Source organism: Brachyhypopomus gauderio, chromosome 7, assembly GCF_052324685.1.
Source record: "Brachyhypopomus gauderio isolate BG-103 chromosome 7, BGAUD_0.2, whole genome shotgun sequence".
NCBI lineage: Eukaryota > Metazoa > Chordata > Actinopteri > Gymnotiformes > Hypopomidae > Brachyhypopomus > Brachyhypopomus gauderio.
Genome location: NC_135217.1, coordinates 6,144,412 through 6,166,544, shown reverse-complemented (window position 1 = coordinate 6,166,544; position 22,133 = coordinate 6,144,412). Strand labels below are relative to the sequence as shown.

Sequence of the window (22,133 nt, the reverse complement as noted above, 5' to 3'; positions counted from 1 at the left end):
AAAGTGCAAGTTTTTCCATTTCGGTGCTAATCCACATTAGAAGTAGACAGCCCTAACCTTGCGAGTTCATGCGAGCGAGACCCGGTCACCGCTGCGAGACTGACAGGGGCATTTCACCAATGGCCAGCCTTGTGGGGGCTTCCCCATACAACTGTGCCGACGGCATATGGAGAACGGTGTGTGTGTTGGGGGGGGGGGGGGGGGGGCGCAGGGGACGGGGACACCGAGGCCGTAAACAACTCGTGGAGGACAGAGGTGAGGCGAGGAGCCGTTCTGAAGAACACGTGGTGCACAGATGAGCAGTAAACAGGATCCGCTACAGCCTAAACCAGGACAGACCGCTGTGGTTCTGGAGACCTAAGGGGGTCCAACTCTGCACCACAGAGGGGGGTCTCGGTGTACATACACGCGCTTTTAGTTAGAAATAAACATAACTATATAATACACATAATATTAAGGAGTGTGTATGACCCTGGGACAAGTATCTTCAGAATTCATCAGAATTCTCTCAGTGGAAAAAGACTTAATCGTAAACACATTAAAGACAATTCTCCACCAGTCATCATTAACATATGATAAAATAAACCACACTTCATAATCCCTTACTGGTCAGAGTAGAATAAAGGAACTGGAGGGTTCAGTGAGGGGTCGTGACCTCAGTTAGTTTGGTCCCCCCAGAACTCACCAAATATACCAGCCTGAGTGCAAACGGTTCCAGTCATGTGACAAGTAGCCCCTTCACGCGGGAAGACGTGAGACGACGTGAGAAGACGCGAGAAGTTGCCGGGTGATAGAGGTTTTACAGCAAAGCAAGTGGAAAACGATGCAGTGTTTGAATCTGCCCTCTGTGGTCAGATCTGTTTGCCCCAATCACACTCCCAAGAGGCTGCTGCTTAGAAGGCCAAACAGGCCTTTACATGTTTGAATGAGTGTTAACCTTTACCATCTCTGGTGAATTAACCTCAGTTACCTCCTGACCACCTTCGCCTGTCTGTCTGTCTGTCTGTCTGTCCATTTATTATGTTTTTATGTTTCTCGTCTCACCTGTGTGTCTGTATGAACAAGAACTCGTGTGTGAGTTTAACGTACTGTGTGTCCCCACTAGCATGGTGTCCTGAGTAGGTAGGTGGTTGCTGTTGGAAGTGCAGTGTGTGTGTGTTTATCTGATGTGTGTTATATGACGCTGATTAAGATATGCCCTGCTTCCTTTTGATTGGTTATTGTTCTGTGTTTCCTCCTGTTTCTTTATATTCAGAAAGATGTGTGGTGTGTGTGTGTGTGTGTGTGTGTGTGTGTGTGTGTGTGCAGGCCTGCATGTGTGTGTGTGAGTGTGTGTTTGTGTGTGTGTGTCTGTGTGTGTGTGTGTACTCGTCTTACGGCGGGCGGTGCTGTTGACCCTGGACTCCAGCTCCGCGACGTGTTTGACCAGGAGTGCTATGTGTTGTAGCAGGTCTCGGTTCTGCAGCAGAAGCTGGTGGGTCCGGGCCTGGGCCTCCATCCGAGCCGCACTCTCTGCTGCCAGCTGATCCTTCAGGAGCTGCACCTGCGATGGAGACACGGGGGGGAGAGAGTGGGACCTCCACCTCCTCTACACACTCGCTCCTTTGATTTGACTCTCTTCACACAGACTGCTTGAAACATACTGTTACTACAGGAACAGAAAGATCACTCTTGTTGTTGCATCTAGCCGTGGCATGACATTCACATTTCTGTGTGTGTGTGTGTGTGTGTGTGTGTGTGTGTGTGTGTATAAAAAGCCCAGTTTATGAATGTTTGGCTGGAGTGGTTTCCAGTGTGCATGAGCCCAAATATGGGCCTACGAGACAGCTCAGACTATGACCTGGTGAGCTACACTGCGGTCTGGCCAATCAGTACCTCGTCTCCCCCTACTGGTGACCGACGGAAGTGCATGATCGGCCCAGTCTTGCTTGTTTCTTTAGCCCTTTAGAACCGTGTTGTGAAATGTGAAGCTTTCAGAATGGAACAAGAGGTAAATTGTTCAGGCATGGCTGAAAAAGATTTTAGTAAATAGGTCAATCTTGGAATCTGTACTCAAAAGTGTGTGTGCAGGTTTTTGATAAGCGCATGCACGAGTGTGAGTGTGTGATGTGCAATATACATTTGGATGAGATAAAGTTTTGCTAAGGAGCAAATACTCTCCCTAGAGGTGTGATGGTGGACAGCTAGTCAATAATACTCCTTCATCAATATATAGAGGGGGCGGGGCAGCTTGTGTTGGAGAGAGAGAGAGAGGGCGGGGCATCTCGTGTGGCAGAGAGAGGGGGCGGGACATCTTGTGTCTTACCTGTGCCACAGCGACTTGGGCCTGCTGCTGCTGTTGGAATAACTGCTGCTGCAGGAACTGCAGGTGGTGGTGAGCAGCCAATGGCGTGAGAGACGGTGAGCAAGGGCTTCTGGGAGTGGAGAAAGAGACCGCCTCCGATTCCTACAGGGATGATGGGAATGGCGGAGGGGGGTAGAATGACTGCTGTCACCAACGTCTGGAATCACGGTAAATGTTCATACTGCCGATGGACATCACATTTGGTCCAGGACCAAATAAATAAATACAAATCAACAAATAACACACGCCGTAATGTGAAGCAAAATTCATTTAATCATCTGGGTTACTACACATGCATGTCACATTTCACAGTGTTCCTCATACACAGGTTATTTATGGCAGATTCAGCACCACTGATTTTCTAATTTGTTTTTTTTTTGGTATTTGAGATGGGTAAATCTTTATGTCATTATAGAGTTGACTGCCTTAGGCGTTCCTGGCCCAACCCTCCCCAGCCATAGAAGGCTCATTTCTGATATCAACCATGCTTCAACCACACCTGCCCCACTGAAACTCATTACCAACCCTGGACCGAATCATCCTGAGCATCATGTCCAAGTCATCCAGATAAACTCTAAACATTGACCTCCTAGCTGCCGGCCGCCAACACTGGAGAACCCCAGTATCAACACACTTCTAAAGCCCATGGAACATTCCGGACTCACTCATGACATTTCTGTGATTGGACTGATGTATGATGAAGATTAATGAGTTTTATGTGGAAGAGGTCAAGCTGTGTGCAGTTTAGTTCGCAATCACGCCTCCCTGAATGTCACAGATCTGTGGCTGTGGACTTAAGTCAATCAATCAATCAATAAAACTTTAATCATCCCTGCAAGGCAATGCCAAGTCATGCATGAAAACACCCAACATACAAGACACACGAGATAGACATGTAACAAACAGAAAATGACATGAATAGTAGTGCTCCATCTGCCCAGTTCTTTAATGCTAAATCGAAACTGGAAATGATGGGTCTTTGGAGCGATGTTTGGCTTGACTTCAGTGAGACAGTTCAATGAGTTCTTTGGTTCTGGATATCAGAGACCTCAGGAATTGAAAGTTCATCTCTGAATAGCGTGTCTATGATTTGAGTGCCAAATCTCTCTCCGTTTCTCAAGGACGCCGTATATTCACACATTATTTCACACGTCATCATTAATGGCACCTGCTTTGTTAAATATTTGCTAGTCACAGCAAGAGGTAAAAGGTCAAGGCAGTTTCACAACTAGAAAAAACTAAACAGATCGTGCTGTCCCTTTATATCACTGACATGGCAACCAAATTCTGGGCACTTGTATCATAAGGACCTCGGATTTGCCTTCAGAAACAAGGAAACCCGTTTACAGCTTCTTCAGAGACCGCAGGAAACATCCTCACACCTACATCCTCATCGCATTCTGGTTCAGTAACCACACCATATCGGACCACACAAGGGATAGTAACATTGCCCCAACACAACACTCACACATCTCTCACCCAGCCCTCTGAAAATAGGTTTGCTGGGGAGCATCTATCCCTTGTCTCCTCTGCCCTGAGCGTGCCTCAGGTAGGAGTCTAGCCTGGGGAAACTCCTGTTCCTGTTTCTGTTTCATACAAGTGCTACAACCGAGTGCCACTGGTGGAAGAGTTGTTGACAGTATTTAGCGGCGCTGAATCACAGCACTGCGCCTCTGGTCTGACAACGGCAGCTTCCCTGAAGACTCGCTGCAGCACTGAGGTCACTATTTCAACAATTTATTGCCGTTGTAGTGTCCCCTGCTCTAAGAAGAGTTGAATACGTGGTGAGAAGTTGAATCTGGAGCTTGCGGAACACAGGGCCCCTAGGCCTGGCATTGGGGCCCCTAGGCCTGGTATTGGGGCCCCTAGGACTGGCACTGGAGGCCACTGAGGCACATGAGACATGCACTGAGACTGAGACATGCATGTGAAGCACCAGGCACCAAGCTCTGTCTAGTTATGTCATAACCATAACCAACCAAGTGTCATGTCAACCACTTGTGATGACGCTTCGAATGACTGTGAATGATGTAACACGTTACATCTGTAGAAAAAGACAAGACATTGATCATCTGCCAAGGAATAAAACTAAGGTGTCTGATTTGTATAGCACTAAGAGTGGATTTAAGCCTGCCAAACTGATAACAGCTTAACAACACATAGCTTGTCAATTTGAGAGAACAATTGTAAGAACAGCGATATACGTAGTTCTAATGAAAATGCTTTTGTTTGTAATCGTCCGTTTATTGTACATTGTGAATCTATATGGTCATTACGTGTTGTTTTATTATTATTGCTCAACTATACACTTGAACAAGGATGAGTAATAGTTGACTTAAACACCACATAACACTTCCACGCTGTTATGATATTGTGTCTTGGATGGATGGTGGTTTGCGTGAACAGTTTCTGTAGGGCCCAAGGCAGTGAAAGTACTTTCATCTTTAAAGTGGTGCAGTGCTAATCCGTAAAGCTGTGTGTGGAGCTGAAGAACAAGCTAATGGTGCCTTTACATTCGCCAATAATGCAGGACAACAGAATGATACGAGCACAAACCTTCACGCCCCGCCACTCTAAATTCAAACAGCCACTTTTGAGAAAGGGTACAAGTTTCTCGTCATGCTATTTAAACATGAAATTTCTCTCCCATGCACCTTTAAGCAGTTCATTAAAATTTTAGTGCTGTCACACACACTCACACACATTCACACACACATGCAGGGAGAAAGTAATTTTCTCTGCTCAAGGATGAGGCCGCAGCAGGTCTCTGGGGACAGGAACATCACGAGCATTTGTCCTCTCACACCTTGGCATGTAGTCTAGATGTCAAAAGCCTGAATTTGGGGAAGCTAAACACTGTCTGTCCTCTCTAGTCAGATGTCGATCGTCTCAAAACAATGCCCAAACGATCCGAAGTCCATCACTGCTGATCATGTGCTAAGATATAATGTGTTTACCAATGTAGAAAAACTAATCATTCCAGCAGCAAATAGGCACAAAGACTATACTACACTACACTATACTACAGTACACTATACTGCAGTACAGTACACTACAGTACACCACACTACAGTACAATACAGTACACACCACAGTACACTACACTACAGTACACTACAGTACAATACAATACACTAGAGCACAGTACATTACAGTACACTACAATATATTACAGTACACTAAAGTACACACTACAGTACAATACACTACACTACACTACAGTACAGTACATTACAGTACATTGCAGTACACTACAATGCACTAAACTACAGTACAGTACATTACACTACAGTACAGTACAATACACTACACTACAGTACACTACATTACAGTACAGTACATTACAGTACACTACAATATATTACAGTACAGTACATTGCAGTACACTACAATATATTACAGCACACTACACTACAGTATACTAAGGTACACTACAGTACAGTACAGTACACTACACTACAGTACACACTACAGTACAATACACTACACTACAGTACGCACTAAAGTACAATACACTACACTACAGTAAACTACAGTATAGTACATTTACGTACACTACAATATATTACAGTACAGTACATTACAGTACACTACAGTACAGTACACTACAGTACACTACATTACAGTACACTACAGTACACTACACTACAGTACAGTAACAATACACTACACTACAGTACACTACACTACAGTACAGTACACTACAGTATAGGGCTGTGAATCTTTGGCAATCCCACGATTCGATTCAGAATCGATTCTTGGGGTCACGATTAGATTTTTTCCCGATTCTTTCAGATTCCAACGATTCGATTCAAAAACGATTCTTGATTCAAAACAAACTACTCCGGTCTGCTGGCATGAAAGCAGAGTACATTTATAAAGATATTATAATTGTAAAGGTTTTATCAACATATTGCAATAATGTAAACACACAAAGGTAAATCCAAGACAACATGTCTGATTTATTTATTCTTGCACATATGTTTTTAACTTGTACAAACACAACCGACACTCAGAACACTACATTAAACTAATAAAACTGTAGTAAATAAATAAAATTGGTAGGCTTAGGCTAGCTGCCAGAACTTGCCACTACTCAAAAATGTAATTATACAAAAATACTGCTCTTTCTTTAAAAGCAACAAATTGCTTCGTACAAGAATTAGGCTTAGGCTAGCTGCCTATTTCTGAGAACATGCCACTTCCAGAAACAAAATTACACCTTTTTCCTTAACAAATCACAAAAATTAAAAATATATGAAAGTGCTTCCAAAAATAAAAGTGCTGTTACATTAATAAAATGGGTAGGCTTACATTAGCTGCCAGAACTTCCACGTCACAGATGAAAAAAATATATATATACCGTATTTCCTAAAAGCCGCATATGTACATTGAACTGAATACATTTAACTGAACTAATCAGTTTCTGAACGGTGTCTGTAGCATTTCATGTGCGACAGATTTGGCGTTCAGCCGCTGTTGTGGCGAATTCCGACACCCCTCGTTTATCCGCATAAAGACGATACAGATTATATTGTTGATTTACGTTTCTATGCATAAATAAGAGCTAGCCTTTAATTATCAATCACAGCAAACTGCATTATCTATGTCCAAAGACACACTGGCTCAAGGGTATTAATTATTTTAAATAAAATACACACCGGCTATGCCGAAGTTCACCTCTGACCATGACTTCGCAGTATTACAGTATTATGTCTAAATATCTAGTTAGGACAAAACTAGAGTGCTCAATGAACTAAGTTATAGTCACTGTAACTCCCGAATATCATCTGTAGCGTCTTTATGCGTGTGCAAACAATCAAGCCCATTCTTACCCCGGGCTGGGTTGACGGTAAAATCTAAAGTGGATCCAAATGGTTGCTTTCAAAGACTGCGGAGCCGTTTGGACTTATTTTTATTCATATTTTAGCGGTTTTGCCTAGCACTACAGTGGCTGAGAAAGCACACCCGTACCCGAAAAAACTTTTTTTTTTGAAAATGAGAATCGATTCTGAATCGTTCAATGTTAGAAACGCGATTCGAGCTCGAATCGATTTTTTCCTGCACCCCTACTACAGTACACTGCAGTACACTACAGTACAGTACAATACACTACAGTACACTACAATACAATACAGTACAGTACAATACACTACAGTACAGTACAGTACAGTACAATACACTACACTACAGTACAGTACAGTACACTACAGTACAATACAATACACTACTACAGGACACTACACTACAGTACACTATAGTACACTACAATACACTAGAGTACAATACACTACACTACACTACAGTACAATACACTACACTATAGTACAATACAGTAAAATACACTACACTACAGTACAATACACTACTACAGTACCCTACAGTACAGTACACTACACTACAGTGCAGTACAATACACTACTACAGTACACTACAGTACAGTATACTACAGTACACTACACTACAGTACACTACAGTACAGTACACTACAGTACAGTACACTACAGTACAGTGCAGTACAATACACTACTACAGTACACTACAGTACAGTATACTACGGTACACTACACTACACTACAGTACAGTACAATACCTCCCAAAGCCGCACCTCTCTACTTTTTCCTTCAATTCTTCACCCAGTTTGTGACATAATGGAGAACGCACAGGCGTGTTTTGAACACCTCTTAACAGAGAAGAGGGTAATTCTCATAACAGGCTTTTTTCATTTAAATCACCACACACTTGCCAATGGGTCCTGCATGATCAATGTGTTTTCAAACTAATTCTTCATGTCAGAAGATCATACTGACCAAGAGTTTTAAAAAATGGTTTGATGCTAGCCAAAACCCCTGCAAATGGGTCTACTTACCAGTGCAAACCAGGAGACACATAACACTGACTACTCCCTGATGTGTGTTTGCACTGTGACCTACATGTTCTTGAGTGGTGAGGGATGATGAAATGAAAGCACCAGTCTCCCCTACACAGAAAATGCCGGTCTCACTGTGACCAGTGATGAAAATGCTGGTCTCACTGTGATTATTGATGAAAACACCAGTCTCACTGTGATCGGTGATGAAAATGCCAGTCTCAGTGTGATCGGTGATGAAAATGCTGGTCTCACTGTGATTATTGATGAAAACACCAGTCTCACTGTGATCGGTGATGTAAACGCCAGTCTCACTGTGATCGGTGATGAAAATGCTGGTCTCACTGTGATTATTGATGAAAACACTGGCTTTGCTGTTATTAGTGATGAAAACGTCGGCCTTGCTGTGATTAATGATGAAAATGCCGGCCTCACTGTGAGTACTGACAAAACCTCCCACCTCTCTGTTGATTAATGATGGAAACTCCCGCTCACTGTGATTAATGACGGCGGTCTCACAGCAGTTCTAACACGGGTGTGTGGCACTACGACAAGCCCAGTGTCTGCCAACCTGTCCCCCAGTCCCAGAGACAACAACCCTGTCCCCCCCCCACGGGTCCCCTAAATGAGCACTGACTCACCTCACGCTCGTGAACCCATGGTGACAAAGCAACGCACCAAAATGAAAACGTTTTCTAATCGAAGCTTTACAGCCCATTGCATCATGGGAATGGTATGTGGATTGCATCACGTCTCCGGGTAGTCACTTAAAAACTTGATTGTTATGTGCTGCATGATATGCAAATGAGCTTATTTATAGTCAAATGCAACAACCAGCTTGTGCATTTACTCTTTTCTGCATTTCCTGCTATGTAGAAGAGGTTCTCTGCCTCGAAGTGGAACTTGTGCACGGTGTCATGCGTTTCTGCACACTTAGAGGAAGGCACCAATTCCGGCAGTCGATGTTGATGAGAAAACAACTCGTTAGGCTAATTAATACGTCCATCAGTCGTAGCAAACGGCACGATGCTCCACAGATTTATGAGCCAGAATTAGCATTTGGTTTCATGGTTTAGCTACTGTTACCGAGGTCCATTACAAAGTCACATGCATTTATGCATAAGGTTAGCAAATGTATTACATGTACGTATGTTCTCAATTAGCCCTCCATTTTGGGAGTGGAGCAGTTGTGCTCTAAAGCTGAGGTTCAGTGTGGCAGATGAAGTAGAATACAGAAAACAGCATAAATTAAATGTGATATGAAACACTGGCTTTTGCTTCATAACTGTCATAATGCACATAATGCTTGGCCTACAACTAGAACCACCACAGGACATGAGACTGTAAGCTGTATTTAGGCATCAGGTATCATTTCATTTCATTAAGGTAATACAGAAATGTTAACAAAAAATGACAAACACCAACTAATGTCACAAAAACTCATGCTATCTCAGGGCAGACCTTTATGAACCACAAATGTTTATCTTTCACTTGCAACAGCTAACTGTGGCCACTAGAGGGAGGTGAAAGATCGTCTTACTAAATCAGTATCCTCTAGTTTAACAACTCAAAACATCTCTCTCTCTCTCTCTCTTTCTTTCTTTACTGATCTCTTCCCTTCCTGACCAGGAAGGAGAGGTAAAACAGTAGAAAGGCGTCTTTCCCTGTCGAGTTGCCTTGTTTGCATAACTTCAGTGAGGTCATGTGGAAAAGCCTGCAGCTTACACAGCTTACACATGACCCCTGTCAAGACTGCCAGCAGACCGCCTGTGGGAGATGTTATTTTTTAAATCACATGGAGAGGCGGTGTGTGTGTGTGTGTGTGTGTGTGTGTGTGTGTGTGTGTGTGTGTGTGTGTGTGTGTGTGTGTGTGTGTGTGTGTGTGTGTGTAGTGTGCTGGGGGACGTTATTAGCTGCATGTTGGACGTGAACTCTGGTGTCATGCTGCACATCAAGCACATGACGTGCAGCTCTCGGAAGCTCGAGAAGTTTCCGGAAGTTGTGACTGTGCCCCAGTGGCCCCTGCTGGAAGGCAGGAGGGCCTCATATTCATCTGGACACGCCTGCTGTGCCAGCGTCTGGAGACCTGGCAGCAAGCGGCGAGGTCAGGAAGGGGGACAGCGCCCTCCTCTGGTATATTGGTATATTGGTAGCAGTCCAGGACTCTCTAAACTCCCACAGTACCACAGAAACTACAAGTACAAGCCAAGCCAAGTTGGGCAGGCGCTTTGAAAGCAGCTGCCGTCAGACCCAAAGTCCATAAATGTCACTCTATTCTGGGGCAAAAAAATGTGTTTGTTTATGTGCCTAAGGGGAAGAAAGGCTTCGTGGGCCTGGAGAGATTGCTTGAAAAATCTGCCATTGAAGGGAAAGGTTACGCAATACAACAGCCTTGTTTATAGAAAGGCTGGTATGAAAAGTAACAGATGGGATTTCTGAGTGTAACATCGTGGAACCTGTCACCATACACCTTGTACACCGTGTAATTTATATTTACAGCAGTTAACAGACACTCTTTCTTCTGCAGCATGGGAACTGGACCCACAACGGTGCAGCTAGCACAAAGCCCAACCTGCTGTACCTGCTAAGCTCCAGGAACCACACACCTACTCAATCCTACACCAGTGTGTAAGCACTACATATCCTAGGATAAGTCAGCGATAGGCGCCCTCACCTGGGTGTGTTCTGGCTTGGCCATGTTGAGTTGTGACAGGCTCTGAAGGATGTCGTTCACGGCCTGTTCGCACACTTGGACCGAGCGGGACCCCGCCCCCTCGTCTGTGACATCTTCCGGCCCGACGTCAGTCAGCGGGTGGCCTGTGTGGAACAGCAAAACGTGGGGTTGATTATTTATTCTCAAGTCGGTTGCAAGTCACTGATAGCTCTAACACTTCAGTATGGTTCACAGTCAACATCAGGTGGACGCCACTTCATCTGGCTGGAAGCACGAAACTGCGATGCTTCCTTGTTACGAAATCTCGTAGCGGTTCAAAAAAGACAACTTGCGCAAAAAATACGTTTTTGGAGCACACGCTCCATTCTCACCTTCACTTGCGGCCTCCTGGTCGGAGTCTCGGCTCACTCCGCCCGCTGGTCCATCCTGCTTGGCGTCCACGCTCCGTCCGGCATGCTGCAAACTCGACTTGTGGCAAACCTCGAAGGCCTGGCCCACCGTCCGCACGATCCGTATGGCCTGGCTCTGGAGAAACACCCGCAGGCTCATTTGCCACATGGGGCCACGTTTTAGCCATGCACTGCTACTGACGGCCACAGGCCTTTGGATCTCATCACTGCAAGCACTGCTGACATGGGCATTACAAGAGCCATGTGAACACAGCCCCGTTAATGAGCACAGAGGAATGCAGAGGGGAGAGAGGACGATGTTATTCACTGAAATATATATTTTTTAAACAGATGTATCCCAGGCCTTCCCTGTGAGTGTCCCTGTTGTCAAAGGGACGGTGAAGTCATAAGGGAATTTAATCGGTCCTGAGTTGTTAGATGCTGAGAGTCAGAAAGGCAGAGATGATCAACTTTCTGATCCATCTTTGGGTGTTTTGGAAGCCAATCTACCTTCTTTTTGGACTTGAAGACATTACATCTGAAGGTGTTGCTGGATCCATCTCTGGCAATGTAACTGAAGATCTTCAGATCCTGAGAGTCATGGGACACATAAAAGATCCTAAGAAAGGAGAGAGAGAAAGATAGAGAGAGAGAGAGAAAGAGAGAGAGAGAGAGAGAGAGAGAGAGAGAAGGAGGGAGAGAGGGAGGGAGAGTGAGGGGGGTTGGAGTTAGCAAGCAAGACTGTTAAGACCATTTTGTGTCAAAAACATTTTGTGTTCCAAATTTTTCCTCTGATCGTAATGCCCCCCGTTAAATAATACACACAGATTATAAAAGACACGTTTACAAAAGTCAAGCTTGTTGCAAGTGCAAAATAAACAGTTTCGCTGCATTTTTAAATAAACAAATCGTAAGACCATAAAAGTAGAAGTGTATCCAAGCAGCCAGCCAGCCTGGTCCGGCTGCTCAGACAACCCACAATGCACTGGGGCTGTATTGATCTACAATATTTCATGCAGCATATCGTTGCCATTTGGCAGAGGACTGAGGATTGAAACGCTTTCCTCAGCACAATAACAGGCCAATAAATGTTGACATTACTCTTTCTGTCTTTCTGCTAAAGAATATTACTTTTTGTTCAGGCTTCACGCAAGCCTACTAAAGATGGCGCATTGCGGCTTGGCGTCCACTTAAGCAGGTTTGTCATATCCTGATGACAAAATGGAAGTTCAGAACCAGTGTTTGTATCTTACTTGTAAATCTCTATGTCCCACAAATCTTTGTGATTGTACCTCTAATTTTACACTGAAGATGTTACTTTTTGGTATTGTTATTCAAGCATGGCATTGGTTTCAGCTGCTATGCTGATGACACATTGTTGTATATATCAGCTATTTCAAACAATCTTTTTTGTGCATATAGGTAATTTTACTGTGATAGCCTTCTTTCATCTTTGGAATATTGCTAAACAAATCTATATAATAAATAGGAATAGTAGTCTAAACTAGCTTTAGTTTAGTTAGTTAGTCATATATCAGTGACACTGCATTGACTGCCAGTCTAGTTCTGTATTCATTTCAAAATTCTGTTGCTGATATATGAAGGTAGAGAGACCCTTGTTCCTCAGAATGTAAGTGGACATATTTCCTGTTATGAATGGTCACACCTACTAAGAGCTGATTAGTAGTAGCTAGTGTTGTGAAAGTTACAGCAAGGAGAGAAGCAATTCCCATTGTAGGATTAACCTTCAGGTCAGTGTTGGGGTCAGACACATTCTCTCTTTTAAAGTCTAGATTGGGACGTATTTGTTTAGTCAAGCTTTTGAAAATTAGCTTCATGTTGGCTAAATGGTGCTAGCATCCATTATGGTGATACATCCTGTACTTCATAGGTACAAATAATGGCAGTAACATGGTGGCGTGGTTCCTCCGCTCTTTGGGTGGTGGTGATGGTGGAGGAGAGGGATACTGATGTCTCATGGAGCTCTTGATTCTGAGTTGCCTTCTGAATCTCCTTTTAAGCTAAGCCGTGATTGCTAGACCTGCAGGAGTTTCTGTCGCACTTAACTCTCCGGTACATTCCAAACGGTGCTGTCTCAGGGTTTCTTTCTCTCTGCCGAGCTGCACAGCGCCCCCTGGTGTCTCCTGATGCTGATACAAGCTCAACCTTCAAAGAGAGTTCCTGCTCACCCGATCTTCTCACCTGCCTGACCACCATGAAGCCTCCAGCTGCAACTACGTGAGGTTATCTGCATGCGCCACAAACTCTCCCCATGAGATCAAAAACAGCTCCAGAGTGCCATGGAGAACTCATGAATATTCCATTATCACTGTCTCTCTTGCTGTATGGAGTCTCGGACCTAGTGAATAATCTAATTACCCCTGCCAAATATTTAGTCGTCATTTCAAGGTTATTTTTCTAAAGGCCTGGACCTAGATTCTCTGAGAATGTACTTAGTGACAACATATGAATTCAATATTTGAACTGAAATATAGATTTCATAGTGATATTCTATATATTGAAATACCAAATCCTTAATGTATTTATATTTAATTTAATATTATATATAATTATTACACTATGAACACATGTTCCAGCACCTTGACATTTACTGATCATTTGATCGTATATACACATATCATGTCAGTGTCACAAACACATCTCATGTCAGTGTCACAAACACATCTCATGTCAGTGTCCTTGTAATATACTCTTGTGTTTGATGGCTGTCTTGCTTACAGTTTTCGGTGCATTTCACGTTAGCTTTCTTTTCAACATGGTTGTCGAAGGCACAATCTAACAATGAAAGTAAAGGCTTTTATGGAAATGGCCATTCATAATACAGAAATTCTTGTTCTGCATAAAATAACCTTTATTTTCTGGGTCATCAGACTATTTTGAGGGTATTGCTATATATTCACATCATAAAGAAGAAACAGCTTTTCATGAAATTTGTGGGTTTGTGGGTAACAGTGGGTTTTTAGTCAAATATGTGGTTATTAACAGTACTTTAATGCCACATATGCAGCATGTCAAAATATGTATATTAATCTGCCCACATAAGCTGGAAGACAATAACACAGGTTTCAAAATGTTCAACCGCTTTCATTGTATTTCATCATTAAAAGTCCTTTCTATAGGCCTGGTCAAGCTAGGACTATCAAAATAAAATAAACCTTTTCAGCATGTTTAAATAATTTATGATTTGACCAACTATAGCCTACTATCATTAGATGAATGCATAATTAATAGAGAGCTGAATTTGAACAGAAAGTAACCCCTCTGAGCACAGACTCACCTGTATATGGGGTCCTGCATCACCACCATTTTGCTCTCATCCCAAGTCCACTCCTTCCTCTGTGAATGACAATTGTAATATGTCAGAAATTACCGGTATTTACATTGTTTCCAATGAATGAGCCGATTCGAATATTCAATGAGAGCCAATTAGTATAGATTTGCATAATACCGCCTCCAATCACTAATGCAATTATCTTCTTCGCTTTACAGAAAACCAATGAAAAACAAGGTGGAAAGGTCACATGACCCACCTTCTGCTTCTTGCGCAGGACGACTCTCATGCCGTCCACGGAGACCACGATGTTGACCTTCTTCTTCTTAACACTCTTGGCCTTGAACTCATACTATAAGACAAAAATAGGATGGTTGATGAACAAGGCAACCGAACAAACAAATCACACCATAAACGTTCTCACTATGGAAAAGTACTCCGACTTTAACAGCCTGTATGAAGTTGTTGGAAGATAAACTAAACTGCAGCGTCGTAATATTTAGCTGAGTCAGAGCAGAGCACAAGTTGATTCAGATTTGTGGAGTACGATTGAGCATGTCAGAACACTTTACATACTTCACACATCACCCAAATGATTCTGAGATGTTTCATAGTTCATAGTGTTTTAACCTGCTAAACAGATGCAGGTGCAGCTTGGAATCTCTTCCAGATCTCTCGAAGGGGCTGCTGCCATTTGGGATCCAGTTTAAGTACAGCAGTAATCTAACTCCACTTACCATCCCTAAAAATATTATACAGGTGTTTTGGACATTATCGGAGGCAAGTTTAAACTGAGGCTGTGTGACATGAAGAAACAGGTAGGGAAGGGAAATTAATATTTTGGGCAGGTGTGATTTTATTGTTCATACCTTGGCACAAGTAAGCACCGTTCTCTAATTCTGATCTTTATCTCTCCCCCTCTCTCTCTGAACCTCTACAAAATTGAAAGCAAATTCATATCCCATATTTATTCCCTTAGCCAGACACAGTAAGTGCTGTTTAAGAGAATCGTCTCAATCTCCTCTCGGCATTACATCACGTTGATGTGAAACAAACTGAGGCATTTAGGTACTGATTCATGATTGGTGCAGAGACGGGGCAACTCTTTGCATGGGATGCTGAGAATTTGATTGGGTAGAGCTCGGCGTTTCCAACTGGAGGCTCAAGTCCCAGTGTGTCCACACACCTATTTGCATGATTTCACCCTGTGACGTCTGGGCAGAAGATTCTCTGAACAGCCACTGAATAACTTCCTGGAGCTGAATGATTCGCTGCTGGAAGTCTAAGGGTATTCATCACTGAAGTCAATGTCCCCGTCTGAACTAACATGTGTTCTCGCGTTCGCAAGCACACAGCACTGATCCAGTGCACAATGCCTGTTTGTCTCTTCTAAGCCAAGAGTGAGAGTGATTGAGAGAGAGAGAGACACAGAGAGAGAGAGAGAGAGAGAAACTGTGGTATAAGTATACGAAAGATTAAGTATGTGTGTCGGGGGTGGGGTAGGGTAGCTTGTGGTAGAGTCGGTGTGCAGTTTCACTAATGCACTGCCTCGTGTACAACGTGAGGTAGCCGTGATGGGTCTGCCAGCCCCGTCAACACCATCGCTGCCACTCCCCCCGACTCCCCTGAAGCTGCTGTCATTACCGCACGCGCCACACGCTGCTTTATATTTCAGACGAGCCATCACTTCCTTTCCTCCTTCATTATCCTTCCTTCACTTTATTTAGAAAGATTATTTACTCTGTTCTGTTTCTCCGTACTGAAGCCATCCTAAAGTCTCCAACATGGAGGGGTCCTCCCACACTCCCACAGGCACTGCACTGAGCTCGCGGTGGTGCACTGTGTTTAGGGTTGTGAATAATAGTGAACAATGCTAGTGAATCATCGTGAATCGTCTGGTCTTCGATTCGTCTGGTCACTGACGACATGCTGCTTACTGTGACTCTTTATCGAGGATGCAGTGCTTTAGTTTGCATGTGTTTTAATAGGGGTTTTTTTTTTGTTGCAAAACTGTATTTTGTTTCTTTGTTATACAAAAAGTAAAATTTGGGGTTTTCAAGGTTAAGATTAGGCTTAGGTTTTTGCTGTTACATTTGTGTAGTAAAATGTGATGTGAATAACCTCCATATCCTGATAAGGTCTACAAATAAAGGTGTGTTTGTGTGTGTGTCTGCGTACATGAGTGTGTGTGTGTGTGTGTGTGTGGGGGGGGGGGGGGGGGGGGTAGTGGGGAATTGTGCTTTGCTTATACCTAGAAAGATGGTCTCTTGTTGGATTTCTGGGTCAGTCTAGTGTGCTGAATCATTCTAATTTTGATATAATAATAATGAATTTTTTTTTTTAATCTATTTTATCTAAAACCGATACAAACCAGTGCCACTTGGAACGACCACTAAGAAAGCAGCTGATAAATCTGGCCTGGCATGTTCTTAAGGAGGCAGCATGGTGAGATGAAGATACCTGGTCTCCTGAACCTCTAGCGCCACACGGGACACGACTGCTCTCGGGACCAGTTTGCTGTATAAAGAGGTCCACCTTGCGCAACTTTTACTCTTTTTTTTTCCACAGGATGTTTTGTTCCAGAGCTGCACAGAAAATATTCATTTCACTTTGAAAAGGGCGAGTCAGTGCAGGAGTTCCACGAAGCAACAGATCCGAAAGGAGTGTGTCTGTACTGTGTGTCTCGCTGGGCTGTTTAACGCGGCACGGGTTCGATTGTTGCTTTTGTGTTGTTTTTCGATCAGCTGAGCTTCTTTGATCTTATCCAGTGTGACCAGTACATCCTCTTCTCTTTGAGGTGATCCGGCTGTGTTTACAGGCCGTTTGACTCAGCACAAACATTTCACGCCCACACCCGAAATAAAACCGCAGCATCAGCAAACCCGTTGACATCTCTCCGCTACAGGGCACGCACGGTGCGGGGTAAGGGCTCCTGAACCTGCTTTCCTGTCCTGCAGAGGCGTGAGGCGGAGAACGGCCCACGGGACCTTCCCCTCCTGGATTTTCGTGTCCAAGCCAAGTCTGAAATGGGATTGTGCAGGCGGAATCAGAGACCTGATAGGATGATGTTAGTGATCTTTCCCAAGAGTCGCTCTGCTGGTGCGGGTTTGCCGTTGGAATGGGCGGGACCTGGGAACCGAGTCGCGGTAAAGGGGAACAAAGGCATGTTTGCTCTGCTAGGGAACGGCAACGGAGAACAGGAGGCTGGCGGGATCTCTGCTTTCCTGCGCCTTGATTCTGTGTAGAGAATAGGAAGATGTCATGTGGCCACCCTAAGGCAAATAAAAAACGTGCTTTTCCTTGTTCCTTACCACTCATCATCTGCAAACACCTTATTTGAAGAGAACAAAAGATAAGAGATCTAAGAGGAGAATTTTAATGACAAACATTAAACATAATCATTTCTATTTAACAGGATGTCTCTGCTCGTGGCGGGAGGACGAAGCTGTCGGTCACATTCCCATTATCGTTCTTTGTGCTTCAGCGAGTCATGTTCTAGAAGCATTTTATGAGTATTAAGGAGGAAGCTCTGGTATGTTCTCAACCAGCAGGACCAGCCCCAACTGTAGCAGATGCACAGTAATGACAGTATAGTATTATTACAGTGTTATTTTGCTGTAATAAAACTTTTGAATCTATTGCAAGAACACTTAAAAGGTCTAAAGCTTGCTCAACACTGCAGTTTTAACACAACTGAAAGTGAAACATTTTGTAGTTTTTTAAATAACAGTTCCACCAGTGCAAGCATTGCCACAGCGCTACCACGAGGTCCTGACCCACGTGCTTGCCACAAGCTTGTTTGTGTTGCGTTAATTCCGTTTGTAGCCACGCCCCCTTATTAACCTGTTACTTATGTCACGTGCCTATTGTTCATAACCTCATTAATGTATGTATTTAAGCCGTTGTGTTTCCCGTTTTCTTTGTCGGTAGCTGTTCCACTTTATCCTGACTGCGGGCTGTGCTGCTCGTGCTCTGTCCTGCCTGAGGCGCAGTTGCCAAAGCGTATTTGTGTCGCGTTTGTTGTCTGTTTGTCGCTCGTGTTTTACTCTCGGTTTTGTAACAAACGTACCGGCTCGAGACGCACCTCTGCATCATACACATACTGAAATGTGTAAAGAAGTAATTACGTTTTTTTCTCTAAACATCTTAGTGCTACATGCATAAAAGTATTAAACTGTATTATACAAAATGAAATGTTCCCATACACATAAGTACTCAGATATACTGTCCACAACCACAGACCATGCGCTCCTGACCCACGTGCTCTAGCTTGCCACGACCTTGTTTGTGTTGTTAATTCCATTTGTAGCCACGCCCTCTTATTAACCTGTTGCTTGTGTCACGTGGCCATCTTTCCTAACCTCATTAATGTATGTATTTAAGCCGTTAAGTTTCCTGTTTGCGTTGTCAGTAGCTGTTCCACTTTATCCTGACTGCCGGCTGTGCTGCTCTGGCCTGCCAAACGTATTTATTTCACATTTGTTGTCTGTTGTTTGTCGCACGAGTTTCACTTTGGGATTTTTAACAAACGGTTGTTCCCCATGACAGCTTCCGCAAATAAACAATAATAAAGCATGGCATGGGGGACTTGAGCTAAAGCTAGTGTTGTACACAACCAGAACATCACCATAATACCCTTTTAACCATGCTCCCACTTCCTGTAAAAGTTAAGAGGTATTATGGGTGATAAACTGGATGATGAGGACTTTCTCTGAAAATTTAATTCAACACAGGCAGAAATTCCCAGAGGTCTTAATGATGGACAGACAAGCAGCCCATTAAGGTAAACCCATCCCTCTCTCTCTCTCTCTCTCTCTCTCTCGCTTTTAAGCTCATTTGACCAGTGTTGATGTATGTGTACGCATGCCTGCTGGCCTTTCTGCCAAACTCACACACAAGAGAGGAAGCCTCCCTGATAAGACCACCTCCACCATAGTTTCCTGTCACCTTATCCAGAGCTTGTGCATACTGCACATTTCTGAACATTTGTAAGGGGTGTGTCAGGAAGCCCATTTTATTAACACAGAGGGGACTCTGTGGGAGTGCCTGAGCCCCTTATGGGGGAAAAAGTCAAAATTGATTTTTAAATGAGCAGTGACTTACTAATGCAATGTGACCTCGTGCTCCCTCTGGAGGGGTGTGTGTGGAGACATGGCCCTACCCTCATCTCCTTCATGCACTGGTAAGCTGAACGTTTTAATTTAAGCTAAGACTCAAAAGCAGAGGAGCGCACAGGCTGGGGAAAGGATGCAGACAGGGTTCACGTCAGCTTTCTTAGCTCTCATGTCACTGGGCCCTTGACTCGTAAGATCAACAACTGTGAGCAGGTTTTGTTGAGCAGGCTTTTTTACAGACAGCGCTCCTGCTGGCCCGTATCCACGCCCGTGTGTTAACGGCAGGAAGTGTTGACACAGGAAGCAGTCGCTGTACTCTGCCCATTTCGCTTTTTTTGGACAGCGGGAACGTGAGGGCCAAGTGCTGGTTACAGTGGTGGTTTCTATGACGATGACCTTGACCCAGTGTGGGACTCGCAGTGTGTAGTTGCCGTCTACTCGGGCTTGCCTGCTCAAGTGGCGTTCCCGCTCAACTTGAATCAGACAGCGTACAACTGAATCCGTGTGTGTGTGTGTGTGTGTGTGTGTGAATGAGAGAGAGAGAGAGAGAGAGAGAGAGAGAGAGAGAGAGAGAGAGAGAGAGAGAGAGAGAGAGAGAGAGAGCACTTCAGCTCTTGAACCACTGCACTGGCACTGTCCAACCACAGCTTTATGCACAAGACGACAGAACAGAAGTTTCTATTGGGGAGATGCTGGGGTCACTGTCACGCATGCATTACAACAAACAAAAAGTGTTTTGTGAACATGTCCACAGAACCCCCTGGCTCACGTCAGGACGTGGCTAAAGGGGGGAACTATCCCGTTTGTACAAGCACACACACCGCATGTTCAGTTCCAACATACCTGACTCGTGTTTTCTTCTCTCAGTGAAGAGATGTGGTCACAACTAATCAAAAAGATTATTTGCCTGTAATTTCTTTTAGCGATGTTATCAGTGAGGTTGGCTAGACGTCGCATCCCTAACTCATTTCGGTTTCTGACAGCTTTCTCATTAACTCCAGCACCACAGGCAGGGTGTGTGGGTGGGAGGAGCCAGCTGGTCTGTGCTCCACCCTGTGCCCCCGGGCCACACCTTTCTCATTTGCATATCTCTCTGTGATCTACGCGTTCTCTGCCATTGAGCTTCCTGGTATCCCCTTACTTTTCATCCAAAGCACTTTTGTCTCGCCGTCTTGACAATAACATGGCGTTCAGGTTTTTGTTTTTTGCCTCATTCTCTTTTCTTTGTCCCTCACTTTCTTTGGCCACACCCACCTGTCTCTCTCTGACTGCCGTCTTTGTTCCCGAAAACAAGGAGAACTCAACTCAATTGCAATGAAACCCTTTCAGATGCTGCGGCTTCAAATCCCAGACGCTGTCCAAAAGATGCACTGCAGTCAACCCAGGAGCTAATTACCAGATCAGATAGTCACAAAGCCCAGCTAACATCAGCCTTTAAAAACAGACGAGGAAGGGACTTATCTCCTCATAAAGGGAAGAAAAAGGAAAATACATGGTGGCCACGCCTGAGCCAAGGCCATACTTTTATATGGATTTTTATATATAGACCATCCACAGTGTAATGTGTGCTGTAAAAGCCGAGGAGAAATCTTTACAATGAAATACCAAATGAGTTACAGAACAACACATGCAGTTCTAAAATGTAACCTAGATGGGCTCTACATCAAATCAAGTGACTGTTGTATTTCAAGCGTCTCACTAGTAGATCGAACAGCACAATCAAGGCCATGTACACATGCTTAATGTACACAAGCACACACGTTCTCTTCACAAGAATGCGGAGGGTTAAATCAGGACGAGGCTGACCGACACACACACAACCTCGCTGAGGTACACAGCAAGTGCAAGTACTGACCTTTGCCCTCCGACATGGTTTGAGTGTTGAGTGTGTGAGTGGACTGTGCTTCTGGTTCTCTGTGCACATTTGTGTTGACTGTGTTTCTGTGTTCTCTGTGTGTGTACCTGCACAGTAAAAGCTCTGTATTCCCATAGTTATCTGTAAACACTGTGCTTGCAGATCTATTGCCTTTAACCCACAGGAACCTGGATTTGAGGTTCGCTTGGGTGATTCTACGACCTCAAAATAAACAACATTTAACGGCTGATTTATACTTCAGTGTCAGACTGCTACGAGTGCTCATAAACCTTTCATTATTAATTATTAATTATAATGTCACACTGAAACAGCCAGTGGCTATAGATTTTTTAAACAAATTAAGACTGTACCAATGCCAAAACTAAAATTTATAATGCAGACAGTTCAGCTTGACTAAAATACTGGCGTAAAAAATTTGATTCAAGGAACTGAGTGGTCTGGACACACTGGCTTGCCAGTAGATTAAGGGAACAGCATGATCCCAGTGACCTTTACGAATTTGTCTAGTTTAAACTAAAGTGGTGAGTTTACATTTTCTGTAAATATACTGAGCTACCCAAGCTTCAGACGGAAAG

At 43.9% G+C, this 22,133-nt stretch overlaps 1 protein-coding gene across 3 annotated transcripts in view; it reads right to left on the bottom strand.

Moving 5' to 3' along the window:
• The window catches only part of LOC143518605 (carboxyl-terminal PDZ ligand of neuronal nitric oxide synthase protein), a 52,567-nt gene that overhangs the window by 17,530 nt on the left and 12,904 nt on the right, over positions 1-22,133 (bottom strand). For 2 of the 3 annotated variants that reach the window (XM_077011195.1, XM_077011196.1), the window contains exons 3-9: positions 14,828-14,920; positions 14,575-14,633; positions 11,787-11,895; positions 11,259-11,412; positions 10,888-11,030; positions 2,306-2,446; positions 1,378-1,543 (exon numbers count right to left, since the gene is read on the bottom strand). In XM_077011195.1, coding sequence (XP_076867310.1) covers positions 1,378-1,543; positions 2,306-2,446; positions 10,888-11,030; positions 11,259-11,412; positions 11,787-11,895; positions 14,575-14,633; positions 14,828-14,920 — 865 coding nt within the window. Of the gene's footprint in view, positions 1-1,377; positions 1,544-2,305; positions 2,447-10,887; positions 11,031-11,258; positions 11,413-11,786; positions 11,896-14,574; positions 14,634-14,827; positions 14,921-17,028; positions 17,616-22,133 lie in introns of those variants that run through there. The other variant, XM_077011197.1, reaches the window with a different exon arrangement.